Source organism: Zophobas morio, unplaced genomic scaffold (assembly GCF_036711695.1).
Source record: "Zophobas morio isolate AGI-343-1 ecotype UQ-CSIRO unplaced genomic scaffold, CSIRO_AGI_Zmor_V1 ptg000002l, whole genome shotgun sequence".
Classification (NCBI taxonomy): Eukaryota; Metazoa; Arthropoda; class Insecta; order Coleoptera; family Tenebrionidae; genus Zophobas; species Zophobas morio.
Window position 1 is genome coordinate 9502468 of NW_026972107.1, and position 26688 is coordinate 9529155.

Sequence of the window (26688 nt, forward strand, 5' to 3'; positions counted from 1 at the left end):
ATTGTAAACTTTGGAGATGACGTCATCCTAATGTTGGTGGGATGTTCATCTAAATTTTAGTTAAATTTTTACCATCTACATGATATTCCTAATACACATATAAAATTTGTCAACAATCGGGCCAGTAGTTCCGGAGAATATCTATATAAACGGTTTTTTTCCGTACTCTAGAGGTCATGAAACCTCGAGAAAATATAAAAGTAGGATACGCTCAGGAAGTAAAAACAAAATTTGTGTGTGTACCTAATACTGGTTCAAAATGAAAAACTTGGCTAAAAATAGGTTAAGTCATCCCAATTTTTAACTTCTAAGATACGTTTTAAGGTTTCAGAACGGATCTAAAATTTAAGATTGTACGGAAGATTTTTTTCCGTCTCAGAAATATGTTTTAATGGGTGATAATGGGAGCGTAACGTCCTTGTAATTATTAAGTAGATTTCTGAAATACTTGGCGGTTGAGGTTCACAGTGAATCCAAGGTTCATTTATTTTAAAAACCGTTCTAAAAAATGCGTCAAACCTTAAAAATGTAAATTTTACTTACTTCTTTTGTAGCCTATTTGAGATCAACAACATTCTCAAAATCATCAGTGGAAAAAACAATAACCACACACAGAATTTTGTTTGTGTTCTCAGCAACCGAGTACAACTTCAAAATGTTCAAATAAATTCAGTCGAATGAATTTTTCTGTAAATTTTCTTCAGCCACTTCGAGTCAGTAATTCCCATGTGGAAACGAACTTCACGGTCTGAATTCCAATTAGACGAAACCCGATCCTGATCTACATAAGCGACCATAAAATATGGCTTTTTAAAGATCGCAATTACGGCTCTTTAAGGGAATAAAATTTAAATTCATTAAAGGGTCGCCATCTGCGAAAAGCGCGTTTAACGATGAAATCTGTCGATTGTCTTTAGGAAAAAACATGTGTCTTCGTTAATTTGTGAACAGGTCGATTACATCTTGTGCATACCGGTGCACCTGTTTCCATTTTTTCGTCAGGTAGAGCTCTCCGGGGGGCGACACCTTCCGTATTTTCAACCACTGTAAACACCGGATTTACACTCGGAATTGTGGAAAGCTATAAATATTTCAGGACCACCCCCCGTCATCAATTACCAAATTGGTCGGTTTTTAGGCCGATGCTGCGCCTTTGTTGTGGGAATTATGCAGAGCACATAAATCGAATAAAAATTTTAATTCGTCGATGACTGCTCTTTTTTCAGCTATTTAAGAAACTCGCTCAATGATTGTTATAATTAATATTTATGCTGCGTCGACCCGAACCTTCTGCATCGAATTAAGTCCGGAAACCTGTAAATCCTGATAATTGATATCAATTAACGATATTGCAACCAACAAAAACCGTCACAATTAAAATGTCGACGTAATTTAAAAAAGTCCATGACAAATTGCTCGACCATATAAGTCGCTGCGATTTCTGATGAAGCATCTAATAATAAAGATACGAACCGATCGTGGGACATTTTTACAGGGATTTTTTTGCGCCTTAATTTTTGATGACTCGGTCGTGTTCAAGATGTTAATCGTAACACTATACGAAGGAGTTGGATTACCCATTTTTTTCTCTAAAGGCTACTGCTCTTTCAAACGATACGCGATGCTTGGACAAAGACTACAACGACTAATTTGGGTAAAACTGTTGGGACACTCGTGCACATAAATAATGTGATTAATAGTGCGCAACTCGGCGCCATTTTGGTTCTGGATGGATTTATAAAGTGTCGTGTGATTTGTTGCACCCATTTGAGATTATGTCCTCAGTACGTTGATTTAAACCTGTTGCTACCACGTATCTGAACATAAATAAACAAGCTGATTATTTTATGTTGGCATGAACCTGGCTAAGTACTTTGACCAGTAATTCATTTCAAATTGATAAAAGAAACGCAAAAATTCTCTTAAAGGAATTTTTATACCTTCACCGAGCGCTTTTCAAAGTCAAATACACCAGTGGCGACTCGTAATTTACTCTACTAGAGGGTCAACAATTTTAAATTTTCCTGTGAAGTTGTAGTTTTTTGCGGTTGCTTAGAATATCGCAATGTTTCAAAATTGTATGAAAAAATTCTAGCCAAGATAGAGTTTGTAATTAACGAAGTTAAATGGACCCAGTAGTAGTGATGGCCAAATACAATTCGTGGAACTTCGGTGGGATGTGGTCATTGACCACATTGCATATTATGCAGCTATATTTGACTCTATCTGCGAATTTTGCTGTTTCACTCCCAGTCAAAGGAAACGTCCACGTATAATACTTACTATATTTGAGGTCAATATTTTTAATTGACCCAACAAACAGCGAATGAAAATGATTGTCTTGTTGTTGAAATTTTTGTTCATGTCATGGTATAATATATACGAATACATAGCTGACAAGTGTAATAAGAAAAGATTTACTTAGTTTTATTTTTCCCGTTTTTTTTGGACGTAATTGAGCATTTGACCCCATGGACTAGCCGTGGCAGAAATACACGTAAAATATTTAAAAAAGTCTGATCATCCTCGCCAACAATGTGATCACGTCAGCTTAAGATTTTGCGTAGTGGTTTATGAATTAGACTTGATTTTTTACCCCACACGTCCAGATTTTTTTAAATTTATGACGAATTAATTTTGTCTAAAATGTGTTCTAATTTCAGTATTAGAATTTTGGTATTTATTTGTTTATATTCATCGTTTGCTATAGTTTGTTAACTCATTTCATGCTAAAAATTAGACACAAGGTTGAACTAGTGGAACGGTGGGAGAAATCCCACTAAACTACCAACACTAGAAATGAAAACGATTAATGCATGAGTCAAGGTAGAGATTATTATTGTTCCAAATTTTTCAGCTCGCCCATTAACTGGTATTTTTAAAAGATAACAGTAATAAAAATTTCGTTTTGTAAGATAAGAACACATAATCGTCTTGTATTAAAAATTAAATTATGCATATTTTGTACTTTTAGTGTGGGAAAATTCGCCAGCACATGTTTTTTAAAATGAAACTTATAGTTTGTGATATCCTAAATGAACATATTTTTTATTTTGTTCAATTTTGACGATTTTTATAGATCATTTCGGTTTCATTCATAGCAGAATAATTAATGTTCTTCTCCCGTGGTGTTGTATATTTGAAGTACATAATTTGAAAGAATCTTGGGGATCATTCTATTTATTGTTCTTAAAACAATCTCAGGAATCCCTGTTGTTTCGTTTTTGAAGTAATTTGACAGAATCTCGGGGACCTCTTGTGTTTTTTTAAGTAGTTTTCAAAAATCTTGGGTATCGCTTGTGTCTGGCTTTTATAATAGTCTGAAAAACTCTCGAGGAACTCTTGTGTCTAGTTTTTGAAGTAGTTTGAAGGATCTCGGGGAAGCCTTTTGTTTTTGAAGTAGTTTGACAGAATCTCGGGGACAACTTGTGTCTGGTTTTTGAAGTAGTTTGAAGAAATCTCAGGGATCCCTTCTGTTTTGTTTTTGAAGTAGTTTGAAAGAATCTCAAGGACCACTTCTCTCGTTTTTGAAATAATTTGGAATTATCTTGCGGATTCTTTTTCTTGTTTTTTACGTAATTTGAAAGAACCTGGAGGACCACTTGTGTTTTTTAAGTAGTTTGAATAAATCTCAGGTATCACTTGTGTCTGGTTTATATGGTAGTTTGAAAGAATCTCGAAGACCTCTTGTGTCTAGTTTTTGAAGTTGTTTAAATGGTCTCTGGGACGCTTTATATTTTTGAAGTCGTTTGTAAAAATCTTGGGGGCTCCTTGTGGCTTATTTTTGCAGTAATTTGATAGAATCTCGGGGACTACTTGTGTCTGATTTTTGAAGTAGTTGGAAAGAATCTTGAGGACCTCTTCTCTCTGGTTTTTAAAGTATTTGCGGCTCTTTAAAAATAAGCTAAAATATTATCTAGTTAAAAAGTGCTTATATACTCGTATGTACAGTGAAGTGAATGAATTCTTGGTTTAGTTTTTCTAAATGTATTTTTCTGTTTTGTTTCTTACAATTTCCATACATATTTAGTTGTCTCTGGAAATAAAATTATTATCTTTAAGTACTTTGAAAAAGTTTTGGGATCTCCTGTTTTGTTTTTAAAGTAATTTGAAAGAATCTCGGGGACCACTTGTGTTTTTTTTAAGTAGTTTGAAAAAATCTCGGGGACCTCTTGTGTCTAGTTTTTGAATTAGTTTGAAGGATCTCGGAAACGCCTTTTGATTCCGAAATAGTTTAAAAGAATCTTAAGGGCCCCTTGTGGTTTATTTTTTAAGTAATTTGACCGAATCTCGGGGACCACTCGTGTCTGGTTTTTGAAGTAGTTTCTAGAAATCTCGAGGACGTCATGTGTTTTTTTAAACTAGTTTAAAAAAGTCTCATGTACCACTTGTGTCTGGTTTTTATGGTAGTTTGAAAAAATCTCGGGAACCTCTTGTGTCTAATTTTTGAAGTAGTTTGAAGGATCTTGGAGACGCCTTTTGTTTTTGAACTAATTTGAAAGAATCTTGGTGGCCCCTTTTGGTTTATTTTTTAAGTAATTCGACAGAATCTCGGGACCACCTATATCTGATTTTTGAAGTAATTTGACAGAATCTCGGGAACCACTTGTGTCTAATAGTTTGAAAAAATATTGAGGACCTCTTCTCTCTGGTTTTAAAGTATTTGCGGCTCTTCAAAAATAAGCTAGAATACTAGCTTATGTACAGTGAATTAATTCTTGGTTTGATTTTTATAAATGTATTTTTTTGTTTTGTTTTTTTACAATGACGATTTCCATACATATTTACTTGTCTCTGGAAATAAAAGTATTATTATTATTATTATTATTATTATCATTATTGTTATTAAATTCTTTGAAAAAGTTTTGGAATCCTCTGTCTTGTTTTTGGAGTAATTTGAAAGAATCTCGAGGACCACTTGGGTTTTTTTTAAGTAGTTTGAAAAAATCTCAGGGACCTCTTGTGTCTAGTTTTTGAAGTAATTTAACAGAATCTCGGGGACCACTTTTGTCTGGTTTTTATGGTAGTTTGAAAGAATCTTGAGGATCTCTTGTGTCTAGTATTTCAAGTAGTTTGAAGGATCTCGGGGACCTCATTTATTTTTGAAGTAGCTTGAAAAAAACTTGGGGGCCCCTTGTGGTTTTTTTTTTAAGTAGTTTGAAAAAATCTCAGGGGCCTCTTGTGTCTAGTTTTTGAAGTAATTTAACAGAATCTCGGGGACCACTTTTGTCTGGTTTTTATGGTAGTTTGAAAGAATCTTGAGGATCTCTTGTGTCTAGTATTTCAAGTAGTTTGAAGGATCTCGGGGACGCCATTTATTTTTGAAGTAGCTTGAAAAAAACTTGGGAGCCCCTTGTGGTTTATTTTTGAAGTAATTTGATAGAATCTCGGGGACCACTTGTGTCTGATTTTTAAAGTAGTTTGAAAGAATCTTGGGGACCTCTTCTCTATGGTTCTTAAAGTACTTTGAAAATGATTTGGGATCCTTTATCTTGTTTTTGAAGTAATTTGCAAGAATTACGGGGACCACTTGTATTTTTTTTTTCAAGTTGTTTGAAAAAATTTCTGGTATCACTTGTTCTGGCCTTTAATTGTAGTTTGAAAGTTTTTGAAGTAGTTTCAAGGATCTAGGGGACGCCTTTTGTTTTTAAAGTAGTTTAAAAGATTCTTGAAGACCCCTTGTGGTTTATTTTTTAAGTAATTTGGCAAAATCTCGAGGACCATTTGTGGTCTGGTTTTTGAAGTAGTTTGAAATAATCTCGAGGACTTCTTGTGTCTACTTTTTAAAGTAGTTTGGAGGTTCTCTGAACTCTTTATCTTTCTGAGGTAGTTTGAAAGAATATTAGGGGCTCCTTGTGGTTTCTTTTTTAAGTAATTTGACAGAATCTTGTGTCTGAATTTTTAAATTACTTTGAAGGCAGCTCGGGGAGCCCTTTTGTTTTGTTTTTGAAGTAGTTTGAAAGAATCTTTGAGACCTTTCCTCTATGGTTTTTAAAGTACTTTGAAAAAGTTTTGGGATCCCTTATCTTGTTTTTGAAGCAATTTGTAAGAATCCCGGACACCCTTTGGGTTTTGTTTTTGAAGTACATAGTTTGAAAAAATTTCGGCATTTTGTGAAGTAATTTGTAACAATGTCGGTGTCCCGAGATCAGGGGCGGATGACATCTGTTGAAGTAATGCGGAAAAAATTTATTTCATTTAAAAGTACCTCTATAAAATTCCCGATTTCTAGATGGTTCCATCCGCCCTTGGTTCTTCAAAAATGATAAACTCTTTTTTGCCCCAAACTCACATAATAAATAGATTATTATTATAGGATTTGTGGTGAATTCTTAACGTTTTATTAGAAGCTGAATATTTAAGAAAAATTATTATTTTAGAAGAAGGAAAGAAATAATTCCTATTGGTTTAAATTGTCGTTTGCATAGAAATTAAATACTTAGAACATAACTTATTCGAAATTTCATTTATAACGCATATGTAACTTTAAGTTGTGAACTAAAGCACAATTTCTTTTTATTGATGAGACGGATACTTTTTCGAGCTGTATCATGGAAAAATAAAATTGTTATTAAAATAGATAATATAACACACTTCAGAGCATACTGTAAAAATTTTTGTAAATACAAACTGGTTGACAAAATTCAACATTATCCCCATCAGTTTTTTTTTTTGAAAACTCACATCTACGTATGTTTTTATTTTTACATCAGTGGTTCCAATGTGCGCATATGTACTTATTTTTTACGCAATTTTTAGTTCTCTTTGTATTTGAAAAATACGCCAGTCACGTCAAAACTGTGGCAATTTTAATTAGAAATTTTTCGTAATTTTTTGGGTTAAATTGTATAAAAGTAACATGTTTAATTTAATACAGATTTTTTTTAATCTTTAAAATATCCAAAATACCTACTGAGTTATACATGTATTACAAAAATGGAACTCTGTGTGCACAGAGAATATAAAATTCGCAATTAAATTTGTCACTTGGATTTTTTTACCTTAATTTCTTTTTTATTTAATCTTACGATATATTTCCGAGCAATATGTGCTTAAGTCCAATTAAAAACAAGATACAAAGTTGTATTTAATCGATTTCTCTAATAAATGTAACTCTATTAGTATATAAATCTGTAGCTTTTCCCAGATCAAAAAACTTGTTACCGTTCCAATACAAATTTTTCACAAATACTTTCCAAAAGTTTCCAATAACATAAAATATATTCTAGTTTCAACAGTGAAAAATACCATGAATATTTGTACAAATTAAAGGAAATTGTAACCCGATAGCACCATTAATATGAAAGTAAAATGAAACTCACTTCGTATTAAAACATTTATCACAAATATATTGTTCCAAGTGGTAATAAATTAGTGTAAATTTGTCACAAGTAGCTTAAAATATCTTAAACGTTTACACCAGTTGCACGCATATTTACAACATTTCTAACAGCTTTATTCTGTCAAGAAAAATAATTTGTGAGTCGTGGCCGTGTTCATTCTAAATTTAAAAACTAATGCCTCCCATTAATAAAAAGTGATTGCTGTTTTGCATAAGGAAATAAACATTACCGTTTCTTCCCAAGCACCTGTATTCTTTGCAGCAGAATACTTTCTACGAGCATCTGCGGATAGGCAGATACATTTCAGACAGTCGGACCTATTTACATGATTTATTTTAATTTATGTCATTAATTTAGATTTTAGAATATGCATAAATATTGCACCTTAGGCCCTCCAGATAGTCTCATCGATCATCGCCGGACGAAATAGGAAATATAAGTCTTATTTCGGCTAGTTAATCAAATAAGCACCTGGTAAGTAGGCGGCAAAATTAGACACAATACGAAAGTCATTGAAATTAAAACGCGGTTCTTTGTAGTTTTGAAAGTATAATTTGCGTTATTGTGTTAATTTAATAAGTAAATAAAACTGTAACATTTTTTCCACTCTTGAGGAAACCTTCAAATTAATTGAATTTTCTAGCCGTGCTCGTTATGACAATTAAATAAATTTTAATTAAGGTTTCGTGATGACATAAGTGCTGCACAAAACAACAATTATAAGTAAGTTCTATATGGTGGTTTTTATAATTTTCCATTTACAGTAAGAGTTGGTGACGTTATTTGAATTGAGCGAGCAGTTGCATCGGTAGCACTATCATCGGTTCAAAGACCACCTATGCACACGTTTTTATAAACATCGTGGGTTTTCATGGAATAAACTAATAAAGAATTTATAGATTCCCTTTAGCTAAAGCCATTACTGTAAATCATAGAGCTAACTAAAATATAGTGGGGCTTTTATTATAGAGCTATAATTCTAGTTTCGTTCCAATAATTATATGTATAAAGCAGAAACTGTTAACCTCAAGTCGTCATAATTTCCTCAAGTAGTTTTCAAGTTTGAAAAGTTTGGAATTCTGGATTTCAATATTTATCCATTTTCCATATTTGTATACCGGTCCCATTTAGGCAAGTTTTTCATTAGTAATTAATTACGAACTGCATAAAGAACGAATTTAGTTGGGATTTGCTTAATTTATTGAAATGGCGTTTAATCAAATAAAGTATACGTGTAATATAAATAAATCATAACTATTAGAGAAAATCATTTAAATATTCAATCAATCACTTCATTATAGGAATTTATTGACAGAGAACTATTAATAACCAGTAATATCAAATGATTTATTCAAATTTTAGATTAGCATTAAACTGCTTAAATGTACGTTCTCATGTTAAATTCAGTGGATAAAATACCACAGCTTGTAAAAAATAGCGGCGTTAAAATTAATTTAGAATTTTGTACACGAATATCGAAGATAAATTGGGAAAGTGATTTGGTGATTAAAATTTTGAATTGGATACGTAACTAATGGCTGCCTGAAGTTTTGACAAATTTGATAATACACGGTGCAAAAAATTTTGACTTCAAGACACCTGTGGGAAATAAAACTTAGACCATAAAGTGGAATTTTAATCATAAAATCATCAGTTAAAAACAAAATTTAAAATGTTATTCTTATTTTTAAGTTTACTCATAAAAGTTGTTACCAAAGAATGACGTTTGTAGAATTAACTGTACCAATTGAAAATTTGCTTTAGAGATTAGGTTAAATTTATTTGTTGAACATCTTGGTTTTATATGGTTGTCGAATAATTTCTTAACTCGGTTACGCCTCTTCAAAAATTTTTTTTCAGTTTCACAAATTTAGACTAAATCCAACCTGAACGAGTAAAAAAATTCCCTAATAATCGCTTGAAAATTTAAATTTAGTATTTATGGACTCAAAGAGATATTTCACAATCATATTTTAACTGTGCTCTCAAATGGACACTTTTCCTCAGTATTCAAACCTTTCAAAAGTAAATCAAATTTGTTAAATGAAACTTCTTTAACAAAAAGTTAATTAAATATGTTCAATACAGATCATTTTCTAGTGTAATTGAGCGTAACTCCGTTATGGGTGGAACTCTTAAATTATAGTTAGATTTTTACCCATTTTCTCTGGATTAATTTATGGTATTTATCTTCAACTAACGGAGCTCTCTGAGCTTGACGGATAATAGCCTATATAACGCATTTTCGACTCCTTTGCCGCCTTGTTGAAATAAGAATTATAGTCAAACTGTCAAATACTATTTTAATGTCGTTACTAACAACAACATAAAAAAAATCTATGAAATAGAATTGACAAATATGTTCAAATACCAAATGTAACAAGTAGTAAACTAAAAAATTTATGACAGTAATACCAAAAATCAAAATGCTCAAATTTTCAAATTTGAAAATTGCGTTAATCAAGATAAATTAAATTTTTACAAAGACGCAGACAAAAATTCATTTCATATACAATCTACAAATTTAGCTTTGTATTTGAATATTTGGGCGGAGATTCGCTTGGTTTCACAGCCGACCCATTCCAAGGTAGTTGTCGGTGCGGCCAACGGGATTGTAGGGTACCTTCATTTTCTTAATGGGCAATGGACACTAATTTAACACATAGGTGGGCCCACAACATTTACACAATTATGCTTAAAATGTTATCAATAGGTTTAATTTAAATCTTCGACAAAACCCAAGAAATATTAAAAAATATAATCAATAAGATGAAGTTGTGTACACTATTAATTATTCTGAAAAACAAAATGTATTTCTGAAAAAAATCATTACTGACTAGTAAATTATATTCATTGGAGATTTAGAGGCGTTTAATTTATTATATTTTATTAAGTTAGGGGATATCGAGGCTAATTGACCCACAGGGTAATTTTCGTAGGTAAGTATTTTTTTCCAAACAATTTGTTCAAAAAATGGTCTACTAAATTACAAAAAAATCTTTAAATTAAAGCGACTGCATTTTTTGCCTTTGTATAAATTATTCTTAAAATAATGACTAAAGTGAAAAAATGTAAGCAACATCTATGTATGTACTTAAGCGAAAATTAAAAATCTATTTTCGCAATGAATTTTTTTATTTATTTTTGATTAATAATAATCAATAATAATAATAATAATAATACTAAGGTTGTATATATACCCTTGTTAATAATTTTGCAATGATTCTATTAGAGAAGTAATATGAATAAACTTCTATCGTATCTAATGTATGTAATATCTGTAAATATACCCGACGAAAAGTAATGAAAAATTTATGAAGATATGATTGACACGTAAAAAATTTTATCGCGGAGTTGTAAAACTGAGGAGAATAATATCATTCTGCGTTGATTTTCCTGCTGGTTTTATGAGGCGTCGGAATTGATTTTTTATTTTATTATTACCCAGCAGTACAACAGTAAAGGGGTGGAGCTAAAAATACATAAACTCTACTCCGTCCAAAACAAATATCTACTTGAAATGTACTAATATTTACTATACATAAATCGAAGCCATAAAATTTATGACTCTTTCGACTGACATTTGTGAACATTTATAATTAAGGTTGTATGAATAATGTGTGATATGTTAAGGTTAAAGTACGCAAGAATTTTTTTATCTGTTATTCGGCATGTGACATCTCGCACATGACAATAAGCATCCTTGACAACATTCCCAGAAAAAAATCGTGTCCAAATCCTTGCGAGTTCCGACTCCGGCCCTAACCCACCCGCTTTCCCGCACGTGTGTGCCTATTTCGAAAAACCTAACCTGTGGGCGAGAGCGGCATGGCCGTGGACAGGACGCTGGGCGCAGTGTTGGGCGCCGGCAGGCCGACGGAGTCCATCTTCCAGTTGACAATGGCGGATCGGGCGGCGGGAGCGACCGGAACGGGACAGCAGCCGGAAAGGCCAGGAACATTGGAAAAGTCGTTTCCGCTTCCCAACGCGTTTCCGTTGGAGATTAGCATCTTGTGCGCGCACTGTGGTCCATGGGTGCCTCCGCCAACACGAACTGCACTGTCAACCGCGTTCAAGTTCACTGCGCGCCAACAGAAACCTTGACAAGGCTCCCTAGGTTGAGAGGTTGAAGCTCATCGACTGCAAGCACAACACTGAATGAGTGCGCGGCTACCTGGCAGGTAAGCGGCGCTACCACGAGCTCGGTTGGCTACTTGTGCTCACACGATAGGCAGGCTTGAACCCTCCTGTGCTCTGCCCACTGCCTTTGGTTACCTTTCAGCTTACGCTCGGATTGCCTCCTGAGAGAGAGCAAAGCGCTGCAGGAACGCCGACAGACGGAGAACGAAAACATCATGGATTTATTGATGGATTGCCCATTGCGACTTACGAATGGCATATTTATTGACTGAGGGGCAACCCTTGAGCTAATCAAACGCTAATCCATGATGGTTCATTAATATGCGCACTGAGGCACAGTTTAATTGACCGGGACGTATGTCCAGTTGGACTTTTTGACAAAAATTTAGGATAAGTCGGTGAAAAATTCGGAATTGGACACGGCGCTGGTTTTAGATCAAAGGCTGCTTAATAACACCCTTTTTGATAGTCTTGATTAATGCTCAAGTTGTTTTATCAATAGGTACGAGGCGAACTATAGACAAAAGATTAATATTTATTCAAATCGAACACTCTGTAATTCTCCCTATAATTGATTAGTTGAGAATAATGTCGTACACGGGGAGCTTCACTCGAGTTTCCTGTTCTGTATTTTCTCATTGTAACCCAGTAAACTGTAGTTTTAAAATTAAAATATCCAATTTTAAATTAAAAACTGATTTTCTACTGTTCACTATTAAAATGACGAAAAAAAAAACAAAATCAGTTTACAAAGTAATTACAAAAAAGTAGATAATTGAAAATAAAAAATACCACAGCTGGTATTTTTTTTGTGCGAAAGCTTTTATTTACTAACAAAATTATATAACTTAGGCCTATTAAGCCCTCTCGGTTGACGTTTGGTGGTTGTCAAACGCTGAACAGAGGCGTATAAAAAATACTTTGTAATGAAAATTCAGTTAAATAACTGAGGTGTCTGAAAGGTCATGCACAGTGTTTATCGTATTTTCAACATTATGAAATTATTTTATCTCAGTATTAGTCAAGTGAGCCTTTAACAAATATATATTTTTTAATACAACCCTGATAATTAAGTAAGATTCAAAGGGGGACCTCTCATCTGTCACGGATGACGAGGATTTTACGGGAGAGGTTGTCCAAGCGTTGCTAAAATTTTATTACTATACAAAAATGTGGGAAGAATATTTATTTAAATATCTCTACCGAAGGTGATTTAAAAAATAATGTTTCTTGATTTTATTTAATTATATGTATTAGTATAACATTTTTAATTGCATTGGTGATCACTTTTTTAAATTTCATTTTGATTTTAAATGCTACTCATTTTACAACTGCGCGTAAAAAAAATGTTTTCAATAATTTTTATAAATGGCTTGAATGTGACTATAAACAGAATTTTAATGTTGTTTATAAAATCAGAAGAAACTGTATCGTTTGCTTTGTGTCTAGATAATTCAGCTAGAGTCTTCGGCTGAATATTTTCCTGAATACAACCCTGATATTTACGTAAGTAAATTTCGAAGTCGAACGCATTGTTTGTCGTAGAAGTTCAAGAATTGTTGTCCTAAATGACACTAGTAGGCTATATTTAAAAATTTTGTTAGGTTAGAACGATATTTTTTCAATATTCATTTTGATTTTAGAATTGCAATTGTAATTATGGCGATTTTTAAATATTCAGGTTTATATCATATTTAAGTTAGTTCAATTTTAAAATATTTCAAGAAAATCAGTCGAATTATCCCCATCAACAATCTGGTGAGGTCACCTCAAAATTTTGCATGGTAAATGTTACTTAAATTTTATAAAATAACATACTTCTATACTGGTGTTTTATGAATCCGCTTTGATGGTTTATCTAAGTCATCCAGATTTTCGTAAAAAATACAAAAATTTATCACTTCATCTCCTCCAAGAAATTGGTGCCGTCATCTCGAACCACTGCTGAATATTTTTAATTTTTTAACCGTCTATTTGTGTATTTTTGGAAGAAAATTCAAAATTTACTAAAATTTTGTTATCCTAGATACCGATACTAGGTGGTTATGAACATCATAATTCGCTAACCACAATTGTTGAAATATTTATTACAACAAAATTTTGCGATTCGCTGTAGAAACTACGTAACTACTTTTTTTGAAAATGTTAGGTTTTTATTACTCACTCAATTTCCCTTACCTTCCTAGGTCGTCATGTTAGTGTTTGCACTACATCTGTTCAAATATCAAAAAAGAATGATCTTTATTAACAAATTATATTGATTACATCTTCGGAATGAGGGGGGTTCTATTAAAACAACTATATCTAAATAAATTAAGTTGGGATGTTTTCACACAGGGCCGTACTCAAATTGCTTAGCACATAAGTGTTGAAGTACACTTGCTTCTACGAGATAATTGGGTCGTATATACGTGAGCACTGAGACGATTCTCAGGTGATTAAACTCTTAACCACAGACGACAAATAAATCAGGTGTGTCGACTATCATGTTCGTACTTGGGGGCCATAATTGTCGCAAGACCGGATCCGCAATGAAGTGTCATATTTAGGGTAGGTGAACCTCGACATAGCAATCGGATGGTAGCTGTTACGTCGTTAGATGCAAGACGATATATTGATACTTAAAAAGTACGTCCCTGGCGGGAGATTTTACCTGTTCCTGTTACAATGCAAAACACAAACACATTTTTGGTTTTTGTCACTCAGATCCCTTAATTCTACGTTTTCTGAACTAAAAAAAGTGAAGATTATAAAATAAATTATTATGTATTTTGTAGTTCTCTCGTCTTTTCCTTTTTCTTGACATTAGAGCATCCAGAATCTTATAACATTATATTAAAAATAATAATAATAATAATAATAATAATAATATACTAAATTTTAATAAATATCTAAGTAGGTACTATTAAAATAGTTATTTCCAACATACCAATGAATTGTTAAAAAAATTCAAATTCTCGAACAGTCTGATCATGTTAATCAGAGTAGATTCACACAACTAGATCAGAACTTTGCAAACGATGCAGGGGTAAATAAAATTTATCATTATTCATTATCTTTTGCTAAAATTTTACTAGTGATTTATTAAAAACCCGTGGAGAAATATACAAATTATAATTAATTAATTAGGTAGTAATCAGACGTAATTAAAGGCAAGTCTTCCTTTTGATTGCGTTAAGAGTAAATTATTTTTACGTCGACGAATCTTCTCTTGCTATTTAAAGTTTAATTAGGTAAGTAATTATATATTAAACAATATATAGTTTCCCTAGGTCTAATGCGGTTTTATGATGTGTAAAAAGATTACTACTACCGGTGATGGGATAGTCATTAATAAGGATTTAACGTTTACACACTGGGGTACTATCATTAAACCGAATTAGAACTGGGGAAACTATACAACAGACATTAGTTACAGTAAACTATGCTTGTTTGATGGTAAATCTGTATTTTACTACATCGAGATCATGCCAATTAACTTAATTCGTACTAATTATGACTAATTTTCCTAATTTCTCTAGTACCAATTTTTTCAAGAACATAAAGATATCCTGAAAATATGTCGAAGAAATTATAACAAACAGCATTATACCCAACGTTTTAATTAATTAAGTAGGTAAAATTTAGCTGTAATTAAAATCAAATCTTGCTTTTGGTTGAGTCTAAACTAATTTATCTTTACTAACTTTTTAAATTTTAATTAATTATTAAATAATATGGAACATTCGTATTTTTTGCTAGTTTCATTATTTTTTTTTTTTTGTAAAAACGTAGAGAAGTGCTGAAAATCAGTGGAAGAAATTATTGTATACATCATCATTCAAATTGGAATTAATTAAGAGGCAAGCCATACTTCTAATTGAAGTCGGAGTAATTATTTTACTAACGTCCACGAATCCTTCGATACCAATTAAATTTTAATTATTTTTTAGATAGCTAGCTATCAAATTATTAGTAATTAGTAATAATTAGTGAATTCTGTGTATTAATTTTAGTAATGTCTCTAAATAAAAAAATTAGCTTAAAAGATTGTTCAAAAATTCACAGAAAATTCTGGGTTATAGATTTCAACGAGCCGATTCGAAAAACATAACGTGTTTATGGTTTCGGAGCAAGATTTTGGAAATATTTGTCTGAAAGTCAAATTTTGAAAAAATTCTAAAAATTTACACATATCGATGCAGATTCTGAAGATGGTAGAGATTTTCTAAGAAAACGGAAAATAGCTTCTGGAATCTACAAAAAAATCGTTTAAGTAATTTTCGAAAATAGTCGAAAAATGGTCTAAAATTTCATATACCTACTTAGTACGTGAGCTTTTGGAAAAGTTGTCTAAAAATCCACAAAAAATTCAGTGATGTACATAGATCTAAACGTCCTAATTCGAAAATTGAAAAATATTGGGTGTTTATGGTCTCGGATCAATATTTTCGAAATATTTAGTCTGAAAGCCAAATCTTTTAAACACTCTAAAAACTGCCAATTTTTCTGGAAAAATGGTAGGAACTTTCGAAGAAATCAAGCCGAAAATAACCTCTGGAACTCGAAATCTAAAACCTTTAATTTGAGCTTAGAAGCCGTGATAGACTTCTTGCCGGTCATTTCGGCGTCTATAATAATACTAAGTGTGTACTTTCATATGAAATTAAATAAAAAATAAAGCAGTATAAGTTTGAGCACTCACTTCTGATATTTTTATTAAGGTTACTAATTTAGAAGAATTTGTCATCTTTTTCAGATCTGTGTATACATAGTCAAAACTAAGCTTTAATTATTAAGCATACTTACTTGAAATTGTACAGAAAGAGTAATGAATAAACTGTTGTATTTAATTATGCAACTGTTACAGATCGTAAATTTGAGAAATTAATTCATATTTTTATTTAAAATTATTTTCTCCAGTATTTCTGCTATGTTGTTGTTAACATTATTGTAATTAACATAACTCCACGTTGTAGAACTTCACTACATCCCATTCCAATTGAATGAAATAATTTAAAAGGTATTCCATTATTCTGCTTGATATTTTGCGCATTAGATGGGCTGATATTCGTACATAAAGTCACGAACAAAAATAATGAATAAGTTTTAAGTTATTTAACAGCAAAATCTGACCTCCAGCTATATCGATTTGAGGCAGTAATTAAAAATTAGTACTGAACCTACACATTTCTGTAATTGAACAAAACATTTCACTGTGTAATTTTTTATTATTTGAATTATAGTAGGTGCTCTAAATTTCTGATAAGTAATAACTAAAACTTTGAAAGCCAAACAGGCCAAAGTTGTTTGAATTCTGGATTGTTTTTTTTTTAAATTGAAGCAGAAATATCTAAGATAAAAGTTCTTATCAAATTTTAATTCTGCTGATTATTTGGTGGGCAACTAATTTCAAAACATTATGTAGATACATATTTTTGTATATGATTTAATTATCCAGGATTCGTCATTCGCTGTAGCTAGACACTTAAAAAATTGGGGTTGCTATTTAAATATAACATTATAATAAAATACTATTTACAAATACTTCTAAATGGATACCTATATTAGAAAATTTAATTTTTATATCTCTGAAAACATTTCTCCGTTGAATGCTAAATCGATAATGTACACAATTTACCTAACAGAAACTACTTAATACCCATATATTTGTTAATTATTAACTGAGACAATAAAAACAATCATTTAGAAAATTATTATGCACAAACAAGCACAGCAAGACCGGCGACAGCCGGAGAACACCGATCCTCGATAAAACATAATAGATTTATTGACGTATTGCCGACTTGCGACTTTGGAATGTCGTATTTATTGACTGCGAGTCAACCCTCTGAGCATATCAAACGCTAATTTATAATGCATCATTAATATGCACACTGGTCTGTGACACTGCCTAATTACCCGCCTTCATTACCAAACGTCATTACATCAATTACGTGAAGTCACAATTATTAACGAGGCATTTCCAGAACTGATTTATCATTGTAAGGGAGACGCAAATTTGGTTATTTAGCGTGAAATGGTTTGCTTGTAGTATTTATTTTTCCACCTAAAAATGTCGCTGAATGCTTCTAATAAAAGTTTAATAAGAATAATGTGTGACGTCAGCGTATTTAATTACTGTAAAGGTCGATGTACCTAGTTAACCTCTTAGAAAAGGCGGAATATGGTCATTTTTGCATTTATTTTCGTGGAGTAATAACAACGAGAAGATTATTTTGGTAATAATTTTAACCTAATTTTTTTATAAATGCCATTAGCGAAAAGACGACACATGTATTAATTATACTTAATCTTTAAATCTGTAAAAGTTGGTTAATGCAAATTTTTGCTTTCGTTTAATCTAAGAAAAATATTACAGTCGTAATTCCTCTTAAAATGTAATCAATATAGGTTACACTTTTAAGAATTTATAATTTAAAGTGCATGACATAAAAAAGTTTAGATAAATTTTGAGCTGATAAATATTCATATGTAGAATGTTTCATTTTTATTGTTAACATTTCGATTGCGAAAGAGAGCAAATGAGTAGAAAGGCCAAAAATAATTAAAACGAAGTGAGGGATCGCAATCAGTTAATACACAAAAGAATATAGCTTTATTAATTTATTTGTGAATTTAAAGCTTCACTAGTTATTGATTAAATCCTTCGGCGATAAATTTATTACGGCTTTTTCAAAATACACCAAATATAATTTATTGTTATAATTTTTTTAACCCAAAATATACAGGGTGTTTCATCTCAACTTACTCGTTAAAACTACCTCAGAACTGCTATCCATTATGATGATAAACATATACGAACCACGTCACCAAAATAATTTTCTTTCGTTTAATCGACGATGTTATTGATTATTTATTAATAACACAAACAAATAATTGTTGTTAGCATGACTGTGAACTAACCAGAAATTGTTTGAAATAAGTTTCATCGACGAAACGAGCGTGAAAATCCGGCCGAAACCAGCTACCTCCCTCTCCGCCCCTCCGAGAAAAATCTCTTCCAGAACTCGCATTCCGCTGGCTTAAGTAAGACATTAAAAATCACCCTTTTTTCAAGCCATTACTATTATTATTCATCCACATTATTTACACCGCTTTAAAACATTAATAATGAATGTAGCTGGGGGAAAGAGGTTTATTTAACTCGTCCAAGTTTCCATTCATGACGTGGAAACGCAGCCGTATTAAAATTTAAATATAGGTAAATTAAAAACAGTTTTAAAAAGCTTACAAGTCTAAATGGTTGCTATACCACTGTTTTGGAATTTTCTGTCAACATTATTTTCGTATAATTGAATCGATTACTAAATCGCATGACATATACGCAGTCTAATAACTTAACTAAATTATTGAAAATGGTTAGTTGGTTAGGTAATGGTCCTATAAAATTTAAATAAATTTCGACAAGGTGATTCGGTCGAAATTTTGGGCGGATGTCTTAATAACGCCGGTCTGGGTTTTGGTAGAAACCTGACGAAACTGGAACGGTGGCTGTTGCCATAATTTATTCAAAATAGTGCAAAATAATAAAAAGAAACTTTATCGAGTAAACAAATTTCATTTTTAGCGTCATCTCGTTTTTAACTTTTTTCTGTAATCGAAAGTGCATAAAAATGTGATACATATTGAATGAGTTTTTGTAATATAAAATATACAGGGTGTACAAAAATTTTACACCGGTATATACAGGCCAGAAATTTTTTTAATCTCATTTTTGTAAAATAGGTCAAATTACATAATATGGTGCTAATTCTGACTTCATTTATAAATAAATATTTAAACTTTGAAATCAGTTATCAGTTTCCATTTAATTTTAGCGTTTTTAATGTTTTACTTAACAAATGAAATCTACTTACATGCAAACATTGCTTAAATGATTTTTTGAGATGACGTTATCAACTTTCTGGGAAGGATGAAAAGAAAAATTTTTAAATCACGTCATCAACACTTTTATTACAAGATACCATATAGATTGCCAAAAATTTGAACAAGTAGTCGTACACAGGAACCCTTTGCAGTCATAAAAATTTTCGTACCACTGCCGACTTCACCCAGTGTGGCTGCAATCAGTGGCAATATAGGCTGCGTTTTCTGATGGATTTATTGTGCGAATTTTTCTTAACATAAAAAATTACTTATTAAGTAATTGTAACCATTAAAACAGGTCTAATGTGTCTAATAAGGAAGATTCAGAAAAAAATCCTAGTTAAATTCGAAAAAACAAAATTCATTTGAAACATATATTGGTAGATTATAGATACCTACTGTTTATAATATTTCTATACTGGTTATAAATAATAAATATGTATAATGTCAAAGATTTCCATCTTTGATATTTGCTATGGAAATTCGCTTTCTCGCGAAAAAAGGACCAGTAATATATAGGGTGATTCAAAAAGGGCGCAATAATTCTGTGACACGTTGTTAAGGACTGTTTATTGAGCAAAGAAAAAATAACTTAAACAATCCTTGGCCGTAATTGTTGAAGACATAGGGCTTCGAAGTTTAATTTTTCTTCTAGACCTTTGACTATATTTTAATTCACTACTTAATGTTGAGTAGGTACATGAAATCGATTGGTTCTTTTATTCAAAATATTCATATTATAATACAAAAAAAAAACTTAAAAATAGATCAAAACGAATCTGGCAACAGTGGCTAATATTTCACTTTTTGAATCTGTCTATATAGAGTGAGTTATTAAAATCGATATCTCATTAATTATTATTAGAGTTACAACAAGAATGACTAACCAAAGTTGCACAGTTTTTTAAGCGCTATACTCTGAAATTATTTTTAATTATACAGAGTGTTCTTAGTTTTTTAAATGAAACATGTTATATTTTTACACATTTTTCCTAGGCTTTACAACTACAATCTATTTTTGAAATCTCGATGTGACGTTGCCACGTTATTCCAATTTCTTGAAATTTTTTGGCAATAATAGAGTTCACAAAAAAAAAACACAATAGAATTATTTTTAAAGTAGATCTTATAATATTTTGTGGAAAGATAAATAAAGATACCCACTTTGTTATGGTACCAATTAAATGACACTTTAATATACATTGTGTTTATAAAAAATTATAAAACTTTACAATTTGCAAATATCGATATTTCAATTTTTTCAAATAATTAGAACATCTGTATTTCTTGTTCTCATTCTTCTAATATCTTCACGTGTGTCTTAACAAAGTAAAAAGTCGCAGTAACTAACAAAAAATAGAATAAGATACAGTAATAAAATAGGGTGATCTATTTGGAAAAACTTAAAATATCGATATTTGAAAATTGTAATAATAAAAAAATATCTATAAGAACTATGTACAAGAAAATTTAATTTCAGTTATACTACAAGAACCTTTATTTATTTTTCTACAAAATATTGTAATGCAGGTGTTAAAAATAACCTTACTGCAATTTTTTTGTGAACCCTTCCACTGCTAAAAAATTTCAAGAAAATTAAAATAACGTGGCAACGTCGCATCGATATTTCAAAAATAAACTGCAGTTGTAAAACCCGAAGAAAGGCCTATCAAAAGATGTAAAAATATATAGTATGTTTCACTTAAAAAAAAACGAATTTGTATGTTACGCCCCAAAAACAGAATACTAACTCTGTACAGTAGAAAATATAATCCTCAAACAACCGTACAACTTTGGCCTGTGTTTTTTTTTCTATTTCTAATAATAATTTATGAGATATCGAGGAACATGCGCTTAATGACTCACCCTGTATAAATAGATATTTTGTTTTTGTATGTGAATGTCAAATTGGCGTAAGAACTTTTTTAAATCATTTTTGTCGAAATTAGAATTGCAAACTTAATACAAATGTTGCATTGAATCAGTGTCATTTTTGAATCATCCTGTGGTTTACCACGCTTTATGTAGGTATCTACAATAAATAAGAAAACATGAGAAAGAATAATGCTTGTAAAAATAAAAGCGCATAAACCTAAACTTTTATTAGTCTGTCATTAAATCTACGGAACCTAACCTTTTGAACCCTAAGTTCCAAATTGCCCTACATAATGAGAAAAAATCTACAGCCTGTTATTGAAAGGTACGTACAAAATAAAATCGGCAATTGGTCTCGAAGTATGGGTGCTAAAAGTTAAAAAAAGTTCAGGTAAAAGTATTCTCCTTTTAGAGATAAAAATTATTCAAATTTATGTCCAAATTCATTGTACGCCTCTAATAAAAAAATTATCTTTTGTTTCTATAGCAACATTTAGTCTTCACAAAAGTTTTATTGTTACAGTTGTTAGGATTTACTAAAATAAATTAATTTTACCAATTTATCCTTCAGTAGCGTCTAAAAAGGTTGGATAAGGGTTAATTTTCCTCTTATAATTTTGATAATATGAAATAAGTTTTTCCGACTTCTTAGACTTCGCGAAGAACTGTCCATTTTGTTGTACGTACCTTTCAATAACACCCTGTATAAAGCTTAAAATCTGCGTCCCAAAGTATTATTAAATCTTGTCAAGCTTGTATGTAAATGTAGATCTTGACAAATCTTAGAAATTTAATTTTTTTTTTTTGATAATAGCAATTATAATGTAAGAAAAAAAGTAGTCCATGAGAGAGAGAATAGAACCCTCGACCTGAGCTAAAAGCAGTTCCTGAACGTCCCTCTTACATTATACTATAAAACGTGATTATTCAATGTTTTTTTTGCGAAAATCTGGACTCCTTAAGAAAACTTCAAGCGGATTCGTAAACCACAAGTACAGTAATTTGTTAATCTATCACATTTAAATAGATCTACGCGACAACATTTTAATGTGACATTATGAAATTGTTGGTGGGGATGATGAGACAAATTTTGATTACCCTTTTGCTATCTACACGATATTCCTAACATACATAGGTATAAAATTTGACAACAATCGGTCCGGTAGTATATAGACAGAAACGGGAGACCTATTTCATAGCCAATTAAATCTCGAGAAAATATTAAAGTAGCCATTCGTCGAAAAGATTCTATTACAATAATTTCTTACATATGTTCGGGAAATAACATACATCTCTGTTGAGGAAAAAATTTATGAACTCTAAAAAAAAAAACTAATTTATTGAAAAAACCTTAGTAAAAACTAACTGAACATCCTGTATATTTTTACGGTAATCATACTTGTGATCAGTTTTTAACATTTTAAAGATGTATATATTTTTTTGTTCTTTAATTTAATTTTGTTTGCTTTTTTTACAATACACCAGCTTAAAATACTTTAAAAAATATTGAAGAAAATCTATTTTTTAAGTGTACCATCTAATGTGGTAAATGTCGGTTCCATCTACTTTAAAAAACATGCATTTATCGATACATAAAACCTTTACCATCTGCATATCAATAAAAATTTTAATGTATCGTAAATCTAAATCAGGTGTTCTATATTCCAAAGTTTGATCAGATTTCTAAAGCTATTTATAAAAACTGTACCCTGTTATTTATAAAATATGCAAATAATAGTTCAAAAATTTGTAATTAGATCGGAAATATTATCGTCGATGCAGCATACGTTCCAACTGCTTCCACTCTCCCATACATTCCGCCAGCACACATACGACCAACCTGTCAGAATCGAACCCACTCCCCGTCATTGCCCGTAATTATTGTATCTTATTACTTTTAATAACCCGAACTCTACAAACCTGGAAACTGTTGATTCCCATGACCAGCTCAGGTAAAACATCGCTCGATAAGTCGATAAGATCGTCAATCTCCGTAACATCTTGGCTTCTGTAAAATTTTTCATAAATCAATCTGATCTAACATTGGTCAGCGGCAGTTAGAGAATGTTCATGCCCAGTGGCAACGCCTCTCGCACACCAATGGTTTAGTACAAAGGCGGAGCCAGTGGGAAAGGGGGAGCGGTCTACGCCTACTCGACTACGCTCACGGTTTGTTTCGTTATAACCAAATTGAGACATAAATAACACTTCAGTGATTTTTTACGTCCTTTCACGAGATAAACGTCGGATGTTGTCGTAGGGATATGCAGAGGTGTTCGTTAAGGAAATGTTTATTTGTCGTTCGCGCCAATGCAATGGTCGATAATGGGGACTTCAAAGCTGGAAATGCTGCTACGTGGGGTCGTAATGCGAACGTAACAACTATTTTACGTTTTCTAAGTGCATACATTTCGCACTTGCGGTGAAGTAAACAAGGTCGCAAAATTTGATGCGGATTTTGTGATGCTAAAACAAAACCGTACTCATTTGAAGTAATGTAAATAAATACGGAGCTAACGTAAAAATGGGGCGACAAGTGTTTTTTTATACGGTTAATAAATACCCATGTAAGAATAAAAATTAAGGTTGGTAGCCTTGGTACTTTTGTTCGGGGACAGAATTCAAAGGTAAATTGACGTCAAGAAATAACGTATTGGTCAATGTACGAGTAGGTATCTACGTTTTGTGACCATTAAAATCGAAACTGGAGCCGTAATAATATACATCATGTTGTCAACACAACAATTAAAAGAACAGGTGTTTGCAGTAGGAATACATGCGTTTATAAGAAAACAGCAATTACGGGTTAATGGTAAGTCTATGTGTAACCTATGTAAAAAATATCTCAAAAAATTAAACTCTTAAGTGTTTAAAATAATTTTGTACAACTATTTCAAATGAATAAAAAACTATAGGTATAAAAAATTATGTAAAAAAAAAACAAGCTACAATTTTTTAAATTTCTTTCCCATATACTTAATAGGTGTTGTCTTAATACTCTATGACAAACATTATTCAGATATTATAACAATCTTGGAAACATTAACCAAAATAAATCTATACAGAAAGCTTTATTTCTGTACTTGTAGCCAGTAGAATCCCGAGTCAGGGATGTATTTTTCAAATTTTAGTGCGCTGTCAAACATTTAAAACTAAAAATAAAATACTTAGAACAAGCAGTAGTACCTATGTGTTTGTAAATATAGATAATAGTAGTCACAGTGTAACAAAAAATAAAGTGGTCCACAACTGAGATCTGGATGCCTAGGATAAGAACTCAATGCAGATTCATAAACCACAACTACAGGAGTATGTTATTTTTTACTTTTAAATAGTATTTACCATGCCGTTATCAAAGTGTTGGTGGAGATGATTAGCGAAATTTTGGTTAGCGTTTTACCATCTACACGATATTCCTAACATTCACAAAAATTTTACAACAATCGGTCCGGTAGTTTCACGTCCCTATTACAATATGTATTTCCTTAACTTTAGGCTCGGGCTTAAAAATTAAAAATGTTACGTTGTTTAAGATTCGTTTGACAATTTAAAATATCACTAAAATATAAAATTTGAAGAGTACAAATAGTTTTATAAAACTAAGTACGCCAAAAGCTCACTGAAAATTGTATAAAAAATGCCAAGTAACACCAGATTTAAATTAAATTTAGCTTAGTTTTTTTTTGGTATGAGAAAAAAAAATACCATTTCTCATAAGAGACCTAAATTTTTGTTTTTTTTTTTTGGTTGAATTCAGTTTCACTTTCGGAATGACGTAACTAATTTTGACTAGGGGATAAATGTACAAATATTTTATGTGCATCTAAATATAATATTAATAATCACTATACCTAAGTTCTACCCTTTTTTGGATAATGACTGAACCTACACCGCGACAACTGATAACATAAAAATGGGTTTGTAGGTTTATTTCTTGATGAGATATTTTGAAATATGTAATAAGAGTTTGCTCATGTTTTTTTTTGTACATATTAAAAAGAAAAAATCAGATAACGTTATCCATTAATTTTCTGGATTAATAACTTTCAAGTTATAATTGAGTAACCCTAAATTTTACTGTCAGTAAGGTTTCAAAAAATTCTCTTATCATAAGTAAGTGGGTATTGCATAAAAACTGTCTCTTATTATAAAATAATTCTTGTATAAGTAAGGATGGACAAGGTAACCACATATAAAGTGGGAAATATACAGAATGTTTATGAAAAAAACCTTACAATTTCCAAATACCGATATTTTTTATTGTATTTTATTTCAGCATCTTATTCTAGATTTTGTTCCCGTTCTTTCAACATGTTAGTGTGGCGCTGAAAAAAATAAAAATTTCATAACTATCAACAAAAGAAAGAGAACAAAAAACACAATAAGATGCAGTAATAAATTATACCGGGTGTCTGGAAAATGGCGGATTAACTCTTCAGTAAGTCATGTAGAGAGTTCCAAAAAAATAATAAAAGCACTAGAGAAGATGTTCAAAATTCCTGCCTTATGCATATAAGTAAGCTCGTAGGTACCTAATGTTTCCAAATTTTGATCATTTTTTGTAAAAGTTAGTCATCACTATTTGCTAAGATAAAACTGATTTTGGTAATGACATATTCTCTAAGAAAAGGGAGGGTGGGTGGGTGGGGCCAGTAGCTGCCAAGGTAAGACTGATTTTGGCAAATGAGATACCCTGTAAGAAAAGAGAGGGCGGGTGGGCGGGGCTAGTACCTGCTAAAATAAGAGTGATTTTGGCAAATGACATACCCTCTATGAAAAGAGAGGGTGGGTGGGCGGGGCTAGTACCTGCTAAGATAAAACTGATTTTGGCAAATGACATATTCTCTAAGAAAATAAAGGGCGGGCGGCTGGGGCTAATACCTGCTAAGATAAGATTGATTTGAGCAAATGACGTATCCTCGAAGAAATTTAGAGAAGACACTACAGGCTCCAAAGTACTTTCAAGTTCTTTCCTAACTTGAATATCGAGAACCTTAAGATTATTTTCAATTTTTCAAAAAAAAAAACGGGGTTTCAAAATTAACTCAAAAACAGGTCAGAATCTTCCAAAAACAGAACACCAAAGTGCCCCACAATTGTTTTAAATAATAATTTGCAAACAAATCTCCATGGACTCCCAAAATAATACACCATGGGTACCCAAGGGTCTACCGAATTAAAAAAAAAACACTGCGGCACAGACTTTCAAATTCATAAAAAATAAAACATTAAAAGCTCAAAAGCTTTTTTCAAATTGACCCAGCAACAAAACATCAGATTCCGTTAAATTTATCCGAAAATAAAATACCTAGGGGACCTAAAATTCAGTGGCGGCTCGTGACCTTTAGAAATGGGAGGACACAATTTGATTGATGAGTAAATATGAAGATATAAAACAGGTTGTTATTGCCAATTAATAGACGAAATTGTGTGACGGAAATAAATACAAAAATATATTCAA

General features: G+C 31.5%; 1 protein-coding gene across 3 annotated transcripts in view; it reads right to left on the minus strand.

Annotated features, from left to right (window-relative positions):
* LOC135143421 (paired box protein Pax-6-like) overlaps positions 1 to 11514 on the minus strand; it is a 54902-nt gene extending 43388 nt beyond the window's left edge. For all 3 annotated transcript variants that reach the window (XM_064075382.1, XM_064075311.1, XM_064075448.1), the window contains exon 1: positions 11155 to 11514. In XM_064075382.1, coding sequence (XP_063931452.1) covers positions 11155 to 11353 — 199 coding nt within the window. In that variant the 5' untranslated portion in view covers positions 11354 to 11514. The remainder of the gene's footprint in view (positions 1 to 11154) is intronic.
* Between the last annotated feature and the right edge of the window lie 15174 nt (positions 11515 to 26688).